This window comes from Seriola lalandi, unplaced genomic scaffold (assembly GCF_002814215.2).
Source record: "Seriola lalandi dorsalis isolate HSWRI2012SDOR001 ecotype SW California unplaced genomic scaffold, Sedor1 jcf7180002054502, whole genome shotgun sequence".
NCBI lineage: Eukaryota > Metazoa > Chordata > Actinopteri > Carangiformes > Carangidae > Seriola > Seriola lalandi.
In genome coordinates, this window is record NW_019525055.1 from 1,121,050 (window position 1) to 1,140,956 (window position 19,907).

The following is a 19,907-nucleotide window of genomic DNA, read 5'->3' on the forward strand; positions in this document are numbered from 1 at the left end:
GGGCTGTAAACCGCTGCTAAACTGTATCAAATTTGAAGCCTCTTCATAAGTTAGGCTACATCAGAAAGTATTTGGCCAGCTGTGGAAACATACATGCTGAAGAAACAATGAGCCTGTGAGAAAACAGCAGACTGTTGATATATTTTTCCTCTGACCTAAACAATCTATTCTTTCTTTTCAGCCTTGCAGACCACAACCTTTTAATTTTTTTCTAGAGCTCCTTAACTGGCCTGAAATTCAATCAAATTGTTGATACAAAGTAATGCAGTGGTGAAGGCAGTTCTTAAGCAAAAAATGTATTTAAAGACAAATCTGGTTCTAATAAATGCCCTGCATTTAAATTTTTACATAAATCTGGAAAGTAGCTGGTAACTACATCATCTGCAGAGAGTAAAAAGTAAAATATTTCCCTCTGAAAGGACGTGATGTGGAAGTGTAAGATAAGTTAGACACGTAGGGTGTTAACAATCTTGTTGTTTGAGCAAATGTTGTGTCTTTGGCGATGACCAGTTGCTGCTGCTGCGTGACTTGTAACGTACGCGACGCCGCACCACCTCCTCCTTCTCTCCTCCCTTTGTGCGGTTGACAAGCTCCTTCCTTCTCGGTTGGGACTGGAACACACAGAGGTAAGCTTTGCATCTAATACTGAAATACAACACAGCTGACTTGTTCCTTACTGCACTCCTCTGTCGTTGCCATCGGTCGGCGGATTCTGAACTCCGCAGCTCGTAGCTGTCCGTCTCATCCATCGATTTTTTTAACTGGAGCTGGATGCAGCTCGACGTGCAGCAGTGATGCTAGGCCCGCCGCTTCTACAAACCAAATGCAGTTAGCTTGTTGGCTAATGTCTTGCGGTGCGGTCATTTGACAGTGTGGTGGACGGTGGTCAGCAGTTATTCAGGTTGCAAGCAACAAAGACGCTTCGGTAATTTACATTTTTACCCCCTTGAAACGTTGTGGGCTCCCTGCCTTTTAACATGTCATTACGTTAGGATACACTTGCCCACCGTCCACCTTGATAGCTAGCTATTGCTAATCTGTTAGCAGGCGAGGGCAGAGGGATGCTGCCTTTACTGCGGTCATAACCACTTTGTCTGAGTCAAGGGACCACTGCTGTATTCACTCTCGAGGGAGACTAGATTTTTCAGTCATTGTAGGTCTGTCTCACAACTGAATCTTCCTGAATTGGACTACAACTGAGGTGGTGCTGAAGGACAGTGATATATCCCAAACTTCGATGCTAGGTCAAGTGCAAGATTTCATTCAAGGTCTCCATCATGCTGTGGGGTTGATGCATCCTTTCAAAGTCATTTGGTGTATTTAAAGACGTAGAGTTTTCCTCGGATTCCTCAGTGACAGGACATTACAGGCTCTACGGCCTCTGACCTTTCAGCCTGTATCTATGTGTGAAAGCCATAAAACTACTCAGGCGCAGTGGGGTGTGTTGGCAGACTGTGCGTGCGTGTAAGCACGCGGTGAATGGCTTAGTGGTCAAGCTATTTGTGTGTGTCAACAGGCACTGCAGATACGTGACATTTGTCCACATCCTGTCTAAGTGCTTCCTTATGACTATAGGATATCCATGATGACCGGGTCCAGACTGCTGTTTGGAGGCAGGGGTATCCTGACTGATTAGGTTTAGGGTAGAGCTGGAACTGGACCTTAGAACATGCAAGGATAGGCATATATTTGTTGTGCCAGAGCTGATATTGCACTGTTTCAGACATTTAAAATTTCAAAAGAAAGCGGTTGGTGCAGTGGTACATGTTTGGCCCAGACAAAGATAAAGAAAGAGAGACTTCATGGGGATATAATGAAGGAGAGGTGACGATCATGTTATAACTGCTGTTAAAGAATGGTATTATTGATAAAAGGTGTGATTGGTCATAAACCTGACTGATGGGCTTGAAGGAAAGAACTGCACAGGAATGTGGAAAAAGGAGTGCACTGAAGGAAATACTGTCTGATATAATATTGGTGATTAGTCATTGGAGTAGAGCAACCCTTAGCTAGGCATCTGCTGTTTGCAGTTATTTTAATAGAATGTTGTTGTTTTTTTTAAAAAGATTTTCCAATATTATTGAGTTGAGGTGTATTGTTTTTGTTCTTAACTCTTATTTTCAATCATACAGGGACATGTATTGCAATACTGGAGAATAGTCATAACTCTTGGGAAATGTTAATTGGGAAATTGTACACCCTAAGCTTGCTATTCACCTGATAACCTGCTCACATTCCTGTTCTATCTTCTATCAATATGAACATGTATGTTATCAATAGGCCTGTGTAACTACTGTACCTTGATAACTGTTGCGAAAAATGGAATTTACATTTATTCTAATGCTGAAATAGATGTGTCTTGCACAACAGGCTGTTCACAAAAATGAAGGACAAAGAGGTGCATACATATATGAGAACAGCCAGTCCAGGGGGTTGGCAAAGTGTCTGCTTTGTGCTTCAGTCTGTGACCCTCATTGTCCTCTCTACACTTGGCTTCTTCCACTTCGAAATGTCAAATTTGATTAAGGAAAATTATTATAGTGTCAAAGATATCCTTTACTTTCTCAAAAATGTAAAATAATTAAAAACAGGATGGACACATGAGTAATATATTGTCATATTTTTAAGCTCTTTATCTGGAAATGAAGGGCTATTTGCAAATATGAGGCCTGTATACAAGCCAGCCTCTGTACTGTTAGGAATGCAAGTTTGAAGGAATGTGCACGCTCAAGTGTGAGTCACTGTGTTCCTGTGTGTAGCTCATACAAGCCAATAACTTCATCAGATTTGTACTTTTCCTATCCATCAATGACCTCTAAATGCTTTTGCCTTCCCCTTTCAACAGCACTGCTCTCTGCCCAAGCACATCACATCTGATCTGTCAGTCCACTGTTACTGTGTTACTGTGAGCCCTGACTATCCTAAAGCCGTGACACAGAGGGAGGATAGCAGTGATGGCTGTATTATTTTTTTTTGTTTCGTTTTCTGCCTTTTTCTTAGTTTCAGCCTTTAATCGTCAACTTGTGCTTTGCAGATAATGGCTGTACCTCCCACCTACGTTGACCTTGGAAAGTCTGCCAGGGATGTTTTTACCAAGGGATATGGTAAGCCATTCATCGTCACTTATTTGATCAACTTCTACAGCACTTTGATTTAGAAGAAAAAGGTTTGAATCACAGTTAAACACTGCCATGATGGGCAGCTTACGGTAACACTTGCTTCATGAAGGTGTTTCTGAGATGCAAAATATTTTACTAAATTATCTGGTGTAAATGGAGACATGACCTTTGGTACAGCACAATACATTTTCAGAGAACAGAAATCACTTGTACAGTATAAAGTAAATGTGTTATGAAGCACTTTCAGTTTCAGAAACTTAAATAGAGATCAATTTGAGAAACAAAAGTGAATGGAGTCGAAGCCATTTGCTCACAATTAGAGCGCACCATGTTGTGTGTACACATGTGCCTTTGTTTAATTGTAAAACAGCAATAAAGACTTTGCAAAGCTCCTCCAGAGCCACAGAAATCATATTACAACTGTTTTCACAGCCTCTACCAGCTGACTTGGGGTATTACCTTGTTAGTGCTAATGGGTGTCTAACTCAGGGCATTTTTAAAATAAGACGTGAGACTCTTCATTACATATTAGCGTGTTCAGTTGATGTTTTGGTGTATTTTGGTGGAATTGTTTTTTAGGTTAAGCATTTTTATACCCCCTGCCACAGGAAGAAATATTTAATGATTTATCATTCTTTACTCTGGAAGACCAGCACCGTGTTGCTATGTTGTGCTGTGAGATTTCTTGTAAAATTCAGTGCGACACTTCCTCTCAGGGAGCGTTAAAATCAAGCCCCTACATGCAAAGCAATGTTGACGAGAATGCCAAATGAAATCAATTAAAACCAGTTACTGTACCATCTATAGCCAACCCTTAGCTGAACACATGTGGAGGTGGAGTACAGAACTGGCAGTCAGAGTGCATGTCCTCAGAGTGTGTTTTGTGTATACCCACAGCTGTGTGGCTCCAAGGGTTTCTGAATAATGTCCACTTAATATCTAGCGAATTCCCAGTTATTGGAGCAGCCTGATTCATATGTACCATGACGCCTGAACCTCAGTAAGTTTGGCAGTGACTGTAATTGATTACTGTGGGTTTTTACTGCAGGCTTAGGGAGTGATCATACAGAACATTTTGAGTCTATCACCTTCACAGAAAAGCCTCAAAATTGAAAGCAGTTGAATAGTTGTGCAGCTGGTGACCATTTTGTAGGGTGGGAACAGCAGCTTTGGATGAAAGTTGGACAGTAATGGGTGAATCATTAGAGGGTTTAGTGAAGGGGAAGCTGGGATGAGTGAGGAATCATATCATGTGAGGTATGGTTGGGTCAGTCAGTTGGATGTGATTCTGAATTCTGAGAAGGGCCATGAATGGGGTTTTAGGCTCCAGCCAGCCTCCGAGCTGCTATATATATATATATATATATATATATATAGCATATATATATATATAGCATATATATATATATATATATAGCAGCTCGGAGGCTGGCTGGAGCCTAAAACCCCATTCATGGCCCTTCTCAGAATTCAGAATCACATCCAACTGACTGACCCAACCATACCTCACATGATATGATTCCTCACTCATCCCAGCTCATCCCCCCATATATATATATATATATATATATATATATATATATATATATAAACTGATATCTAACTGAATCTACATCTGAATCTACATAAAATCAATACACACTTTCAGTCAGTGGCATTTAAATAACTTTAAAAACGCTCTGGAGGCTGATAAATGGATATTTCTCAGACACCAATCAATGACTTCATTTAAAGAGTTGTGAACTATCTTTAAATGTGTATTAATAGAAAGTTTTGGTACACATGGTAATGAGTATTGGCATTAAAGTTGCATTTGATGTGAGGGCTGAGTGGTTATCATTGACTTGGTAATATTTTTGTTGTCATCCAGACATCATTTTGATCTCTAATTAAATATTGTCTGTTTCAGGCTTCGGGCTCATAAAGCTGGACTTGAAAACAAAGTCTGAGAATGGACTGGTAAGTTGTCGCTAGTCATTATCAGATTATCAGAGCTGCCAACCCCTGACAGCAGCTGTCCTATCATAGCTTAAGAGGCTCTTGGCTGATTATCAACAGGCAGGTTATTTGATCTCCTAAACATTGCCAGGACACATTGGCTACTGTTAGCTGGCTGCTTTGGTTTTAAAATGAGTTTAAGAAAATGTTATGTTAAAACTATGGCTTCGAATTACTATGTTTTAATTTAGTTTTTATAGTAATAATAAAGGTAAGGGTGTAAGTAAAACTTCATGTGAACTCCTGCTCCTTGTTTTACTGAAGCTGCCATGTTTGCTTTTTGTTTTTTGTTGTGACGAAATTGATTTCCTGAACTTGTAAATTTTTTCTTTTCAAAGTTGTTATTAGTTATATAGCTCAGGGGAAAATCCCAGACTGGCTCAACACCAAAGTCTAGTTAGTCATTAATTTGTTCAAGAGCTAGCTATTGAATTTCTTGATAATCTGTTTTCTGACCTTCTTGTCATCATGATTTGTTACCTCTGACAAGAAGGTTATATTTACAAAGTCTATTTGTTTGTTTGTCAGCAGTGTTGCACAAACTGTACTGAACCAATTTGCATATAGCTTGGTTGGAGGGGTGGGGCATTTGGGCTGGCGGAAAACCGATTTAAATTTCGAGGCAGATCAGATTAAAGGGGCAATCCAGAAATTTGTATCACTGTCCTTAACATTGGGTATTTGTCAACATTTTCATCAGTTTCTCAGAAAATAATGTAGGAATCTTGATGTAAAAAATCTAACATATTTATGGTGTAGAGATCTGTGACTTTGTACATGTTGGTGCAGAGCAACACAGTAATCTGGGTCTTGAGGAAGAAAATGTTTGGCCAGGAGGTGTGCGCCCATTCTAGTTAATTAGTCGTTTTAGATGTTGATCACAGACACATTTTGTGGAGGGTTTACAGGGCTACATCACTGTATAAAATCCTATGTAAAAACCTAATGCAAATAAATTTTTGGTACACGACTTTAAGGATAAGATGAATATAACATAATAATGTGACCCTGAAAACCTATTCATATCATCTGCAGGAGTTCACCAGCACAGGCTCTGCCAATACTGAGACCAGCAAGGTTGCTGGATCCCTGGAGACCAAGTACAAGTGGTCGGAACATGGACTCACCTTCACAGAGAAGTGGAACACCGACAACACCCTGGGAACAGAGATCACCCTTGAAGACCAGGTCGGTAACTTAACTAAAACCTAATTTCTTAAGCCACTTCCTGTAGCATGCAAAAAGTCTCTGAGGAGCAGCATATGTTCCCTTTTCTGTATTCACTAAGGTCTGTCACCCAAGTAGTGGATGTAGTGCCATTTGCCTTGTTGTAAAATCTATCTTACTTTTTCCACAGTTGGCTAAGGGGCTGAAGTTGACGTTTGATTCCTCTTTCTCACCAAACACCGGGTAAGGACCACAGAATGAGAGTCTTTAAATGTAGATCATTTCAGTAAGAAATCTAGAGTTAAGTGGAATGACGATTAACACACGTTACAGCTACAGTGAATAGGTACAAATAATACATTTAAAAATAGAATTCAGCTTTACAATGATATTTTATTCTTACAGCAGGTTGAGTCAGCAGTTTATTAGAAAGCGTTTTGGTACTGTCCAGTTGTTATTTTACCTTTCCTGGATCATTTTCTCTTTTCTGAAAGTGTGAATGGGTTCATGTCTGTTGGTTTCATAGCCTGAAGCAGAAAAGAAGGATACTGTATACTATTTAGCTAACTCAATAAATAAATACATTTTATCAAGTAAACATGTAAGGTTCTTGGCCACTTTATTAAAAGTAATGTTACATGTCAGCTGCCAATTTAATAACCTATACCTACAAGGTTAAACAGCTTGTTATGTAAGGCCGCTACAGGGTCCTGAAAGCATGTCAGTCACGGTGCTGTATGGGGAAAGAAATAAAGGGCATATTGCAAAGACCACTAATAATAGACATTAACAGTCTGTCCCCTCTATCTTATATCTTGTTAGCAAGAAGAGCGGCAAGATCAAGACAGGCTACAAGTGTGACCACATCAACCTTGGCTGTGACGTTCACTATGACATCAATGGTACAGCCATCCATGGTGCAGCAGTGGTGGGCTACGAGGGCTGGCTGGCTGGCTACCAGATGACCTTTGAGGCCGGCAGGAACAGGATCACCCAGAGCAACTTTGCGGTTGGATACAAGACTGACGAGTTCCAGCTCCATACAAATGTGTAAGACTACATGAAGCAGAAGATTGACATGAATAATATATATGCTGGCATATATCCCTCTACACATAGTAATGCACAGTTGAACCAATATGGTGTCCTTTCATCTTTGTATAGTGTAAGTTTATGAACAGGCTGATATACCGTAACCACAGTGTAGTTAATTTGAATTCAAATTTAAGGTAGCAGAAAATGAATACTATGCTGATGCTACCCTGATGCTTAATTCTAAAGCTGCACATGTGAGAGAAAATAAAATTAGTAGGGGTGTGTGTGATTGAAAATAATTATCATTGAAACATTGCTGAATAAGCACCTAGACACTACCTCAGTCCATTTTGTATTTATATTTTTAAAACAAAATATTACATTCTGATACTAAGTTAGTGTTTCTGTCCTGTGGTACTTAAACCCAAGTCACAGGCTAAAAAGCGAGTCCAGACAATTAACCTTAACTAGACTGAGGCCTTCCAACTCTGTTTTCTTCTCCTTGTCTGGCAACTAACTTGTTGCCTGCTTGGCTGTCTGCCGCTCACCCAGGTGCCTGGCAGTTATTTTTACACCCAGGTGATGGGATTTGCTATATTGCAAGTGAGATGGAGTGAATGGTTGGCAGCCATAAAGGGCTTCAGTGAAACGGCAGAGTGAGGTAATGCCAGACAGTGAGAGAGAGAGGGAGAGGGAGGGACAGGGCACGATGTTAGTCTTTCCTGCTGTGTCCTTGGCCAAGCCTGTCGGTTTCAGTCTACAGCTGAAGCAGTGATGTGAGGTCAGATGAAGTGTAATGAAGGCTTTGTATCAGTGGCAGTGCACCCATCTGAGGAGGTCTTTAACAGGCGTGCAAAATACCAATTATGGTAAACGTAGTGTACAAAACACCGAACCGTTATTTGCCAAGTTGAGAGGAGAATATAAGCTGTAGGGAAACATTTTTTTGTAGTGGTACCATTTACTTATAGTCCAATCTGCTGTTTTTCCGCAGAAATGATGGCACTGAGTTTGGTGGCTCCATCTACCAGAAGGTGAATGACCAGCTGGAGACCGCCGTCAATCTGGCCTGGACTGCTGGAAACAGCAACACCCGCTTTGGCATTGCTGCCAAGTATCAGATTGATCCTGATGCATCCTTCACTGTGAGTAGTATTTTAAACCTGAAGTAGTAATTGTAGTGATGTAGTCTGTTTATAAAATCTGCCTCTCAAACTGGCACTGTGGTGTAATGCTCACTCAAGTGTCATGTGGTGCAGAAGCTAGTGAAACCAGTTCCTTCCTGTTATTATTTTCTTATTCTCTCGTTTTAGAGACACATTCTTGGTGTCATCAATATAAACTAACATGCAATACGACTAGTCATGTTGCCTTTTTTATATCTGGGTCACAGTCTTTACCTAGCTGACCAACTTGGAAGGATGATTTAAGTCCATGTGAACACATCACGCTGAGTTGAATCTGAGAGCAGCCTCCTCCGAGCCAAAATGGCCAATGGGAGTAGTCTTTCTGCCACAGAAAGGCCCAGGCTAATTTAGTCTTGTCATCTGATCTGTCACATTAGTTCTTAAATCCCACTTGCAGCAGAGCCAATTAGTGTGAATGGTTGTTTTGTTTGTTAATTATATGTATTCTAACAACTATTATTAACGAGTAAATAATATGGCCATGCCATTCTGAAGTGAAACTGCTTCAGTGGCGGCACTTTTAAATCACAGTATCGGTTTCAGAGTTCAAAATGAATCACAGGTTCGTTTTTGTTGACATTTGGCATGGAGCAGGCAATACCCAGAATTGGCATTATAAATGTATCTGCTAATAATATGAGTGTACTCTGTATGATTAAAAACATTTTTTTATTTGGTCTTACACAGGCCAAGGTGAACAACTCCAGCCTTGTTGGCCTGGGCTACACTCAGACTCTGAAGCCAGGTGAGTGCAGTTTGTAAATAACTTCATTTAAGTGTTTTGTAGTTTGAATTAGTCATATTCTGAGCAGTGCAATTTAGATGTGTACTGTATGTGGATTATTTCAACTAAAGTATGAGAATTTAAGTCAATTTTAGACATAAAAAAATGATGGATTCCTAGTAGTTTTTGTGGCATTGCACAAATGCAAAAAGAACAGTTACTGAAAGTTTTGCTAAGTGTCTGAAGGCTAAATTTCAGGATTATAACTTGAATTTCCACAAGGATAAGCAACAGTAGCAACACACATCAGATAAAGATGGGGTTTGGAAATTTTTGCTGAAGGGAAATTGACAAGATGAAGTGGAGAGGTGGGTTCTTCAGTCAGCCAACACCCTGTGTAATGTTTGGAGAGGTGCACATGATGTATACATTTACACATGATTTCCTTGTCGATGAATTACTTATCCTTGTTGTGTCTGTTTCTGCAGGCATCAAGCTGACACTCTCCGCTCTCCTTGATGGCAAGAACATTAATGCTGGTGGCCACAAGCTTGGTCTCGGCCTCGAGTTCCAAGCGTAGGAGGAGCAGACAGATACCCTTCCAGTCCTCCCAGCGCACATGCATTCCCCACCAAAAAAATAAAAATCCAAATCCTTTATTGATTTAGCTAGCCCTCACAAAACCCTTGTTTCCCCTAGACGTGCTACAGCTGGAAGCAAGACAGCATAAAGGTTAAATCGTTCTGACGATCTACCACTTTTAAAGGACCACTTTAAGGGAACATTATATTTTGAAAATAACGAGCCCAGTTCAGAACAAAACTCCAACCGTTTAACAGAAACTTTTATCTTGAATTGTGTAGCTTGCAAGGGAAAAGTAGCCTTGAGTACACTCGTGTTGGCCTCACTCTTTGTCATTTCACTACATTCATACACAACGCTTTAATTTGTGTGTCTCTCTGCTTTCCAATGCAGATAAAAGGGAAGATCAAAACTAGTTCAGCCCAAAATGCAAAAAGGGCTTGACACACAGCGTACAGTTGAGTAGTCACACCACCAGAGGGTGCTGTTGCATTGCACCACTAAGCACTCCCCACTGAAAAGAAGTAGTGGTGAAATAATTTTATTTGATCACTTTTGCACTGGAGAGCTCGAGTGTTTGTCTGGATATATTATAAAATGGGAAGGGTTAGTTGTCCCTGATGTAAGCGGCTGTCAGTAGCTCAAAGAGACACTACACCCCAATGCGTACATTCTGTGTTTTCGTCTCACTTGTCTTTTGTGTCTGTGCATTTGGTGTGAATCATGTCTTTTGTTACATATAGCAAAAAGAATATTATTTTATTGACAGTCTTGCATAGTTGAATCCACCTATGAAGTCTTAACTGTCAATTCTTCCTGGTCGAGCAAACGAAAGGTAACCTATCACGCGCACAGTTGAACATCTCTCGATAAGTATGTCTTTGAAGGAGAATGAAAAGAGTAAATACAGTGGACAGGAAATGGCAGTCTTCCACAACTGGTTATGGGAATCATGCTTAGTGTACTTGACAGTATTGTCATTCCCTGAAATAAATAAAGAATATCTTGAACCAGTGTCTGATTGTATTTGTCCCTGTGTCTTTTCTCACAACCTGCATCTTATGATCATAACTTCAACTGATGTTTATTTAAAATTCTGTGCAACTGAGTATATTTGATAAGCATTTCAATTGTCAAGATCAGGAGTGAAAAACTCAGGCCATGATGACTGATTTTGAACATTGCCTTGTGTAACTTGTATTTCCCACATAGGGTTTCATTTAACAAGATGAGAAAGTGAATGTAAAGCCCTTGACATTGATGTTAGAGTGAGAACACTGAATGGACTATGGACTATGGACTGTCTTTAACCATAATGCTCTGAAGTCCTGGAGACCTTATCTTATCCCATGTTTTAAAATTGCTTATGAACATGATTTTTGAATTGATCACGTTTCAGAAGCCTGAAGAGAAAATAATGCATTTTTGCATGGGGTCTTAGAGACCTGTGCTGTAAAACGTGGTTAAGTTTAATGGATTATTATATGCTTTATATCTGTGACTGGTGTTGACAGTAATTTTTGAATCAATCGATTATTGTCAAACGCATTGATAATGAAAATGATTACTGGCTGCAACATTACAGCTCTCCTATGATCAAGTAATACTACCTTGTCTGAGGTTTTTTCGTGTTCATTACCTTACACAGAAAAAATGGAAGTAGCTCATTAAATCTTTACAACCAATGAGAATAATATAAAGTAAAACAACGAATATCTTACACTACATTTTGACACAGTCTCTCTACAACACCAGAACCACAAGATAGATGATGGAGAACCCATCGTAGAGCAGATTATCTAAACCTGGGGCTTTTGGGGTTTTCTTAGCAGTTGCCCACTTTGCCCATGGATGTACATCCACGTCATTGCCCGGTTGGTAGTCCAGCCTGGACGTCATACAACATGTGACTCTGAAGTCAAACTATTTATTTGGAGGGTGACAACACATTAGAAGCAACTGTCATTAGTTACCACTCAATGACTCTGACCTATTGCATCTGATTTACAAAACTTAATCACACACTTACTCATTCTCTCACAGTGTTGCCAGGTTATGCGGTTTTACGCCCCAGTCGGCTACTTTAGTTTTAACTGAGCGGATTGTTATAATTTGGGCTTTGTTTGTTTGTTTGTTTGTTTTTGTTTTGTTTTTTTTTTACCATGAGAGCGATTTCCAAATTTGAAAGGTATATTCCAGAATTTTTCAAACTATAGGTAGCTTAAAATGCTTTATGTCAAAAATCTGAGTCATAACTAGATTCAGTGTGACCTACACTTCCCGTGGATATCATGATCTCTAAAGTCCGTCGTAAAAAAAAAACCTCCAAAAAATGTCTTACATATCAGAAAAAGAAGCTCCATATAACTACAGGACTGGCCTGAGAATCATCAGGTTTTTAAGTTTTTTTCAGTATCAGAGAAATTCACGGACAGTTGTGAGTATGTACATGGGTACATTGCAAACAGAAACTGTTGATAGTCAATTCGGTCGTTCATTTTCTAAAATAAATATTGGCTTGTAAATGCTCTGCTGTTATATCTGGTTGTGTGAGTGAACAATGTTTTATGTGACTTTATCCGAATTGGGCTATTTTTACGACAATTGGGCAGGTTTTACGCTCTGGCTAAACTACTTTTTTCAGTCAGATCTGGCAACACACACGCCCTGTGTGTATGTAGCCCCAATGCTAAACCACGCCTCCGTTACTCGCGCATCAACATGGCGACATACAGGAAGATGGGGCGAAGCAACAGAAATGTTTGTGCTCTTTCTTTGGTTATTTTCCTCCAACTGTTAGCCAGCGGGTGTCTGTCAGCTCCAGTAAATGTAACAGGTATGTAAAACATATATTAATTATCTGAGATGATGACTGTTTTTAACCAACCAACACGACTGTTAGTTATCGAGCTAGCCAGTGTCAGGTAGCTAACGTTAGTCTAGCTAGTTGGCTAGTACGTCATGCTAGCAATTACGGTGTCAGGTGAGAAGGGCAACGACAGGCAGTCTGTATGCCCCCGGAAAAGTCATAAAACAGTATTTTCAAACTCGCGTCCTTATCAAAGTATTACAGTACAATTCAACTAAGTAATTTTCTGAGTGTGTTATAAATGTGACGACCCCGTCTTGTTTAAAAAATGTTCCGCCTAAGGATTGTCAGTTGAAACGTACTTACCTTAACATCTACCTGTTTAGAAGTTATGTGGACATTTATTTTAATTCTAAATTTGTATTTGTACTTCAAACCTCACAACCAACGTAAACCTGTACTAGCTAAAAGATTTGACCAGTTAACTTAAATGTCTGTTGTGGTCTACTTTGTGATTCCACAAGCCCCGGGGTCTCCCGAGCTGCACTGATTTGTGGTGGTCAGATGGAGTGACTTGGTCCAGATGTTCTTGTCATATATCTGAGCTGGTAATTAACCCCCCTGTCAGTCCAGGAGTCACACCACTCAGTAAAGAAAATCCTTTAGCAGTTTACCATCAAAGAACTCAGTAAAGGCTGTAAAATTGTTTTCAATGACACTGGATTTTTACTGTGTTGTGTATGTAGCACATTGACATAACTCTATTAAGGCAAGGTCAGCAGTGTTGATTTCTGTGCCTGTGCTTTCTATTCTTTTCAAATGATTTTATGTATGTCACGTTACTGCCTGTTTGGACAGCTGTCGGGTTGCAGCATTGTGTTCCCATGGGAATAAGTCACTGGTTTATTTCCTCTTCATAATATGACTGTGCCACACTGTCACTCTCATCATACTCAATACTCTGAAACAGCTTATTTCTGGATGTATCATAGAGGTGAACACTGATGCACAATACTGCATATACATTTTCCAAGAAGATCAAAAACTTTTGTGTGTCATAGGCAAGTCAGTTTCTGTATAACATATATAACATACACAATGTCTCTGTTGTAGCCTGCAAAATCTGTAACTGATTGTTGCATTTACTGACTTAAAACCACATCATATTTTGAAGCATTTAAAGTTACATAAACTGTTTACAGTTACATAAACTCTAATGGTAGGTTTTGGTTCATGAAATCAGAAATCATCATGTGGATGTTCCCTTGGGCTTTCTTCTTGTATGTTTTCTAACTGGAAAGCATTGTGGGGAACCAAAAAATGTATGGAAAGCAGAAGGTTCACCCTAAGTCTGTCAGCCCGCTACATACCCACTACATATTTATTTTGCTTTAAATCATACAAGTATTAAATGTTTAATCTGAATAAAACTAACGCGAGAGCCAAAGTTTGTGAGAGTAAATTTAGAGTGGAGGAAGATGCTTGTTGGTGATTTAAGGAAATATTATAAACATGCATTTACATTAATATTGAGACATTTGTCAAGAGTGCCCCACCTGCTTAGTCTCAAAAGCTGAATTTCCTACATACTGTTTCATGCCGCAAAGCCTGTGACTGTTGGTTCTACAAAGATCTCCTGTTCAGTGATGATTATTCATGCTGCCCATGGCCAATGTGAATGAATGGTCCCTTTCTTCTCATGGGTACGTCTACTCTGTGCTTAAAGTCCCGAGTCTTATCCTTGCGTCTTAAGCAACGCCTCCTAATCCCACAGGATGAAATAATGTTGACACTTGTTGGTTAAATGGTGTCATTGATTCAGGAGAGCCAGATGCATTAGAATAAGTTCAGTCCTCATTTAAAGACACAGTCAGGAACTGATTTAGCTGTGGAGATACTTGAGTTTAAAAATTTCATTTCATTTTTTAAGAAACTGAAAATGTCACTTATGCTGTAACCATTATGAACTTAAACAGGCTCCAAAATTGGAAACCTGGCTAATGCTGACATGTATTCAAGGATCCTGTTAAAAGATCTGTCATTTAATCAAATGTCTTCATTGTAGTGACTAACAAAAAATTATATGGTGGGCTGACGCAAGCTTTTTAACATGGTATAGTATAGAATAACACATCACATTGCGTTATAAAGGAGAAAAGGCGTCTCATAACACAATTGTTTCATTGTTGGCTGTGGTCATGGGAGTAGGGCAAGCTGTAGGGGAATACCTGTCTTCACACAATCGCACACGAACAAGCTCCTGTTTATTACGAATGTCCACTTAGAGGGTTTGCAGCCTTGCCCAAGGGCATTTTTAAATGGGAGTCTCTGAGTAGGAGGGCAAGCTCATTTCCTCAGCCATAGATGCTTGTGTGATCACACAGTGTGGTTGTATGACACCTTGAATACCTGTAGAAAGAGTACAAAGTCAGTTCATCTGTAAATGAAAGAATATAAATTTTCTGTTATTTCCTATAACTAAATTAACTGGCTGTGATGGATTTATCAGTATGTTACTTTAGATGAAAGTTCACCTCCTGAAATGGTTTGAAACTGAAAAATCTGAATTAATTTGGACTGAATTATTAGCCAGTAAACCCACTGCCAGTTTATTAGCCAGTAAAGCCCCCCCGATTGAAAATGCAAATTTTGTTTAGCATGCAAACATTTCAAGTTGATATGGTTAAGTGTTTTTAAATAGTATTTTGTTACCCTTCTTTTTGTAACCTAATATATAATGTCTTGCATTGTTATTATATCTTGATTTACAGATAATCTGGGGGGAATCGTGTCTCAAAATCTTACCACTGTGGACAAGACAGCAAGTGAGACAAAGCCTTCACCGCCTGAACAGAGCACAGAAAATGTACCAGATTTCAAGAGCCCTACAACAGAGGCTCCCAAAATCAGCACCCCAGTACCTAATGAAGCAACGTCTAACCAGAATGCGAATTTGCACCGAGTCTCCATCATTGCTACCTCTGCAGATAAACGGCAGCCAGAACCTGTCAGCAAAGGGGCCGATAACACAAATGTTACCCCACACAGCGTTGTGGTAACAAATGAACCTGCTGTGTCTGAAGCCACTCCAGCCTCTACTCCAGAAGCTGCCACCACCTCTGTCAAAGCCCCTGAAACAGCCAAACCTGTAATGGAAGTGCCAGAAATACCTACCCCTGACTCCAAACCCCCCAATGGACAGAATCCACCCACATCACAGGACACTGAACCGGACACTGAACCGGACACTGAACCGGACACTGAACCAGACCCGCTGCAGACCACTGAAAAAGGACCAGCACTTGAGAGCAATGAGGATTTGAATGGTTACGAAAATGATGGCAACAAAGACGACGAAGAGTACGACGAAGACCAAGGTATCTGGGAGGAGGGTGATAACACTGTAAACATTGGCAGCGTGTTCGACAATGACACTGATGATGGTAAAGACCAGACCTTGAACAGGCACCAGCAGTCAGACAGGATGGAGGTGACTCCTTACAGTGGCAAAGATCGCTACAACACAGAGGATGAGGACTCCCACTTCTTCTTTCATCTGGTCATCCTGGCTTTCCTGGTGGCCATCGTCTACATAACTTATCACAACAAGAGGAAGGTGAGTGTTGGCATAACAACAGCTGGGCAGCTCCTCAGGATGTAGAGGCTAGAGATGATGATATTACCTCAGCAGTAATTTGTGATAGTTGTTAAGACAACATGTAATTGTAATCTCAGATGAATAAACACTAAACAAATGATTCATTAAATACGTTACAAACATAAAACTCTTGTATTTTGTTTGGGGGTAAAACCTTCATCCTTCAACAGATTTTCAATAAAACCCCTGGTGGTTCTATTCTTCATTTGTACTGTAGAATATATGATCATAGCAAAGCATATAGCACAGGTCAGTATTCTGGTGAAGAACATACAAGCTTTTTTTTCTTTCAGGAGGCACGAGCTCTTTCTCTGTCAAATCTGCAGAGGAAGGTTCTATAATGTATATTATATTGGCCTCATGTAAAATTGGGTTTTGCAGCCTAAGTAAGGATTCCAATTATATAGCTTTTCATCTTTTCTGCTAGCCCGTCAACCAAGAAATAATTTTTACTTGATCAGCACTGGTACATCAATCTCATTAATTTGATTTCTATCTGCATTTTGCTAATTTTTTTTAATTCTTTTCAGATCTTCCTCCTGGCTCAGAGTCGGCGCTGGAAAGACAGTCTGTGTTCCCGCAACAATGTGGAGTATCACCGCCTGGACCAGAACGTCAACGAAGCCATGCCGTCCCTCAAGATGACCCGAGACTACATTTTTTGATCCATGTTCAGAGGACTGATATGTCCATATCACCTGGACAGAGCCTGTTGGCCTTCCTTCCTGGCCGCTTGTATTGTCGAGATGCTGTGCTTTGTCGTGGAGCTTGATTGATGCTTTCTCTTGCTTTACAGACCAGTTTGACAGCAGGGGGTGATGTGTCCTGGAAAGATCATGAACATAGCTCTACCCCAAAGAAGTAGAGTTACGTTCTGGATTTCCTTGTTGTCTGCATAGGGGGTTTTTTACTCTTCAGCTGTTAATCTTATTTGTTATGTCTTAATGTTATTTCTCTTCTGTTTTTCTAAATTAATAACTTTTGGGGATTTAATATTGTGGTTTATTAGGGATCTCATATTTATCTTTATACTTGCCAGGGTTTCAGCCTTATGGTCCCTCGACACCTTTTTTTTTCTTCCTTCTTGCATACTGTCTTAATATAATGTCATACTCAATTTAATAGTTGGAAGAATTACATGCTAATGTAACTTTTAGGTCATAATATAATGCTTAATTATAACGGGATTATATTCCCCAAGATTAATAATAGATTTCTCTCTCAGCAGATTTCGAAGATATGAATTGACACACAAAACATTTGTTTTCAAAGCACTTGTTGTGTCATGCATACTTTTGTAATGTAAAAGGTGTAAGTATGCAAACAAAGCAGCAATCTAGGAGAAGCAGATGCGTATATATAAACAATTGTAGTCATTCCAAAAACTGTTCCTCACTCATGTTGAAATGGTCTGTTTGTCATAGATCTACTGAAAGTAAACTACTGTACAATATATAAAAAAGAAACATTGGAGAAATATATAAAGTTGAGATATTTCTATGTTTCATATGAAATTTTTCGATTATTTTTTTTTTTTTACCATCACCTATAATTTCTCTTACACCTTTGCAGAAGATGCAAAATAGCCTTTTTGTTTTGATTTTACATTATGTAAGAAATGTAAAACTTCTTACATGTTGGGAAATTAAGCTGCACGTTAAGCATTAAATCAAGGAAGGTGAATACTCTTCAGGCGAGGGGTATGTCCATGTGCTTAAGCCATTTAAATGAAGACGGATACTGCATATTGTTCAGGTTAAAATGTACTAATATTGTGTGGAAGAAGCTTTTATTACCAGACTTTTTCCTTCTTCGTCAGTTTATATTTGACTTGTCTTATATGGTACTTCTTCTACTGCCCAGATTTTGCTATGCAGAAATCCTGGGGCTGGCCCTCTTTGTTTTATGACTTCGGTGAAGTCTCTATCAATCATTTATTGTCTTCATTGTGGCAAAAAGTGACGGCTGTGTTCCCTCCTGCTCACACAGAAATTATGATTTTTAGTTACCACCTGTCAAAGTATGAAGTTGGACTGTTTTTTGTTAACAGAAATTTAGCACGCTTTGTGTGACCTGACGCTCTCATGAGCACGGAATAAAAAACACACCAGCCGCACCATATTGATGTTCCAACCCATGAGTACTAAGTATTATTACATGACTATTACGTACTCGTGGGTTGGACCACATCCACTTTTGAACTCATTTTGATCTCAACTACACACCTGTAAAGTTATGTGACTGTATCTTGCACAGTTGTGATGCTATCACGGTGACAAAATTTGTCTGCAGATGTAAACACCCACTTAAGTACTCAGTCGTGTCCGTGTTAGTACCTGCTACACAGACTCACAAGAACAAAACAGTAATAATGTGGTAAAAAGACCACTTTTTTTTTTTTTTTTGTCACTGGCACTCTTCCCTATCCATCACAGCCACGTTTTTTATGCCCGTTGCCGTCTTATGCCTTCAATTAACTTGCCATAACTGCCACATGAATCCACATATTTGTTACTCATCTCTTGTCGACTTCTGCCAGTTTTCCTCTGTCTTGTCTGTATGCAAGGTACACAGTGGGTAGGTAGATGATGCGATTTGCACTGTGCCATTCAGTCATACTAGCTAGAATATGAGGGGTGGGAGGTGTCCTGTGTAGAGGTGATGGGTCAACACTGCTCTTGCAATCAACACTAGAGAATGTACAATCTCTTTTTTTTTTGTCAATAAAGCACAAATTGTGTAAGGAGTCCACCCTGTATCCTTCATTTCTGTGGGTTGATTCCTCTATGTTTGTCCAGCTCAAGTGACAAATATGAGATACTCTTTTTCTGGCAGATTTTTTGAGTCAGATCAAGAAAGTATTTATATCATAGTCTCATGTGATCTGGCTCTTCATGTGGTAAATGCTGAGCTTAATTGTGTTGGCATAACTAACCAGACTGGACACTGCCTGCTAGACATTCACTTTGATCTACTTTGATCATATTAGGCTCAGAGGTTGTATCCTTTCATTATATCAGCCAGACTTAGCTGAAACATTGCGGTTAAAAGCTATTACATATTTATAAAGCTAAAAGCAGTTGAAAAGGTGTTTACACACATCTATATTTAACAAAAGGGAAAGTATACTTTGCAAAAGAGCACATTCTCTAGGTGCAGTTCTTAAACTTAATACTAAATGATAAGTTTAGCAAGTTTTCATTTCAAGCTGTCAAATACTTGAGATGAACTGACATGGAGAGGCAGACTCCAGTACCTGGACTGCTAAAAGGTAAAATAAGTAACTTCACCACAAGGAGGCAGTATGCACACACAAATGAGTGGATCAGTCAAACCGCTGTGTTACACTCGCCAGATTTTCTGCTGTGTCCTTTGACAAATTGAATGATAGTGGCGTCGTACCTCATACTGAGAACGAGACAAGGCAGCAAGCATGTCTTGAGTGTGTGTAACTGACTCCACATCAAATTGTTGCCTGCACAAATAAAATGTAATTTTTCATTTGGTATTCCATTCCTTCCCCCCCTATGTGTGACACAAATAACACATCAGCATAATAAAGGGGAATTTGAGCTGAAAAACCTCCAACAATTTTACACCTTTTTTCTGACAATGTGTGCTGGGAACC

General features: G+C 39.5%; 2 protein-coding genes across 2 annotated transcripts; both read left to right on the top strand.

The window, feature by feature from the left end:
* The first annotated feature begins 512 nt into the window (after positions 1-512).
* Positions 513-10,826, top strand: vdac1 (voltage-dependent anion channel 1). The gene is made up of 9 exons (XM_023413076.2): positions 513-626; positions 3,035-3,104; positions 5,029-5,078; positions 6,153-6,305; positions 6,475-6,527; positions 7,107-7,334; positions 8,314-8,464; positions 9,194-9,251; positions 9,719-10,826. Exons 2-9 carry the CDS (start codon positions 3,038-3,040, stop codon positions 9,808-9,810), a joined length of 852 nt encoding a protein of 283 aa, XP_023268844.1. The 5' UTR covers positions 513-626; positions 3,035-3,037; the 3' UTR covers positions 9,811-10,826.
* Positions 10,827-12,513: 1,687 nt separating this feature from the next.
* Positions 12,514-19,022, top strand: cunh5orf15 (chromosome unknown C5orf15 homolog). Its single transcript, XM_023413078.2, has 3 exons — positions 12,514-12,648; positions 15,393-16,237; positions 16,810-19,022. The coding sequence occupies exons 1-3, from the start codon at positions 12,534-12,536 to the stop codon at positions 16,942-16,944; spliced, it is 1,095 nt and encodes a 364-aa protein (XP_023268846.1). The 5' UTR covers positions 12,514-12,533; the 3' UTR covers positions 16,945-19,022.
* The last annotated feature ends 885 nt before the right edge of the window (positions 19,023-19,907 follow it).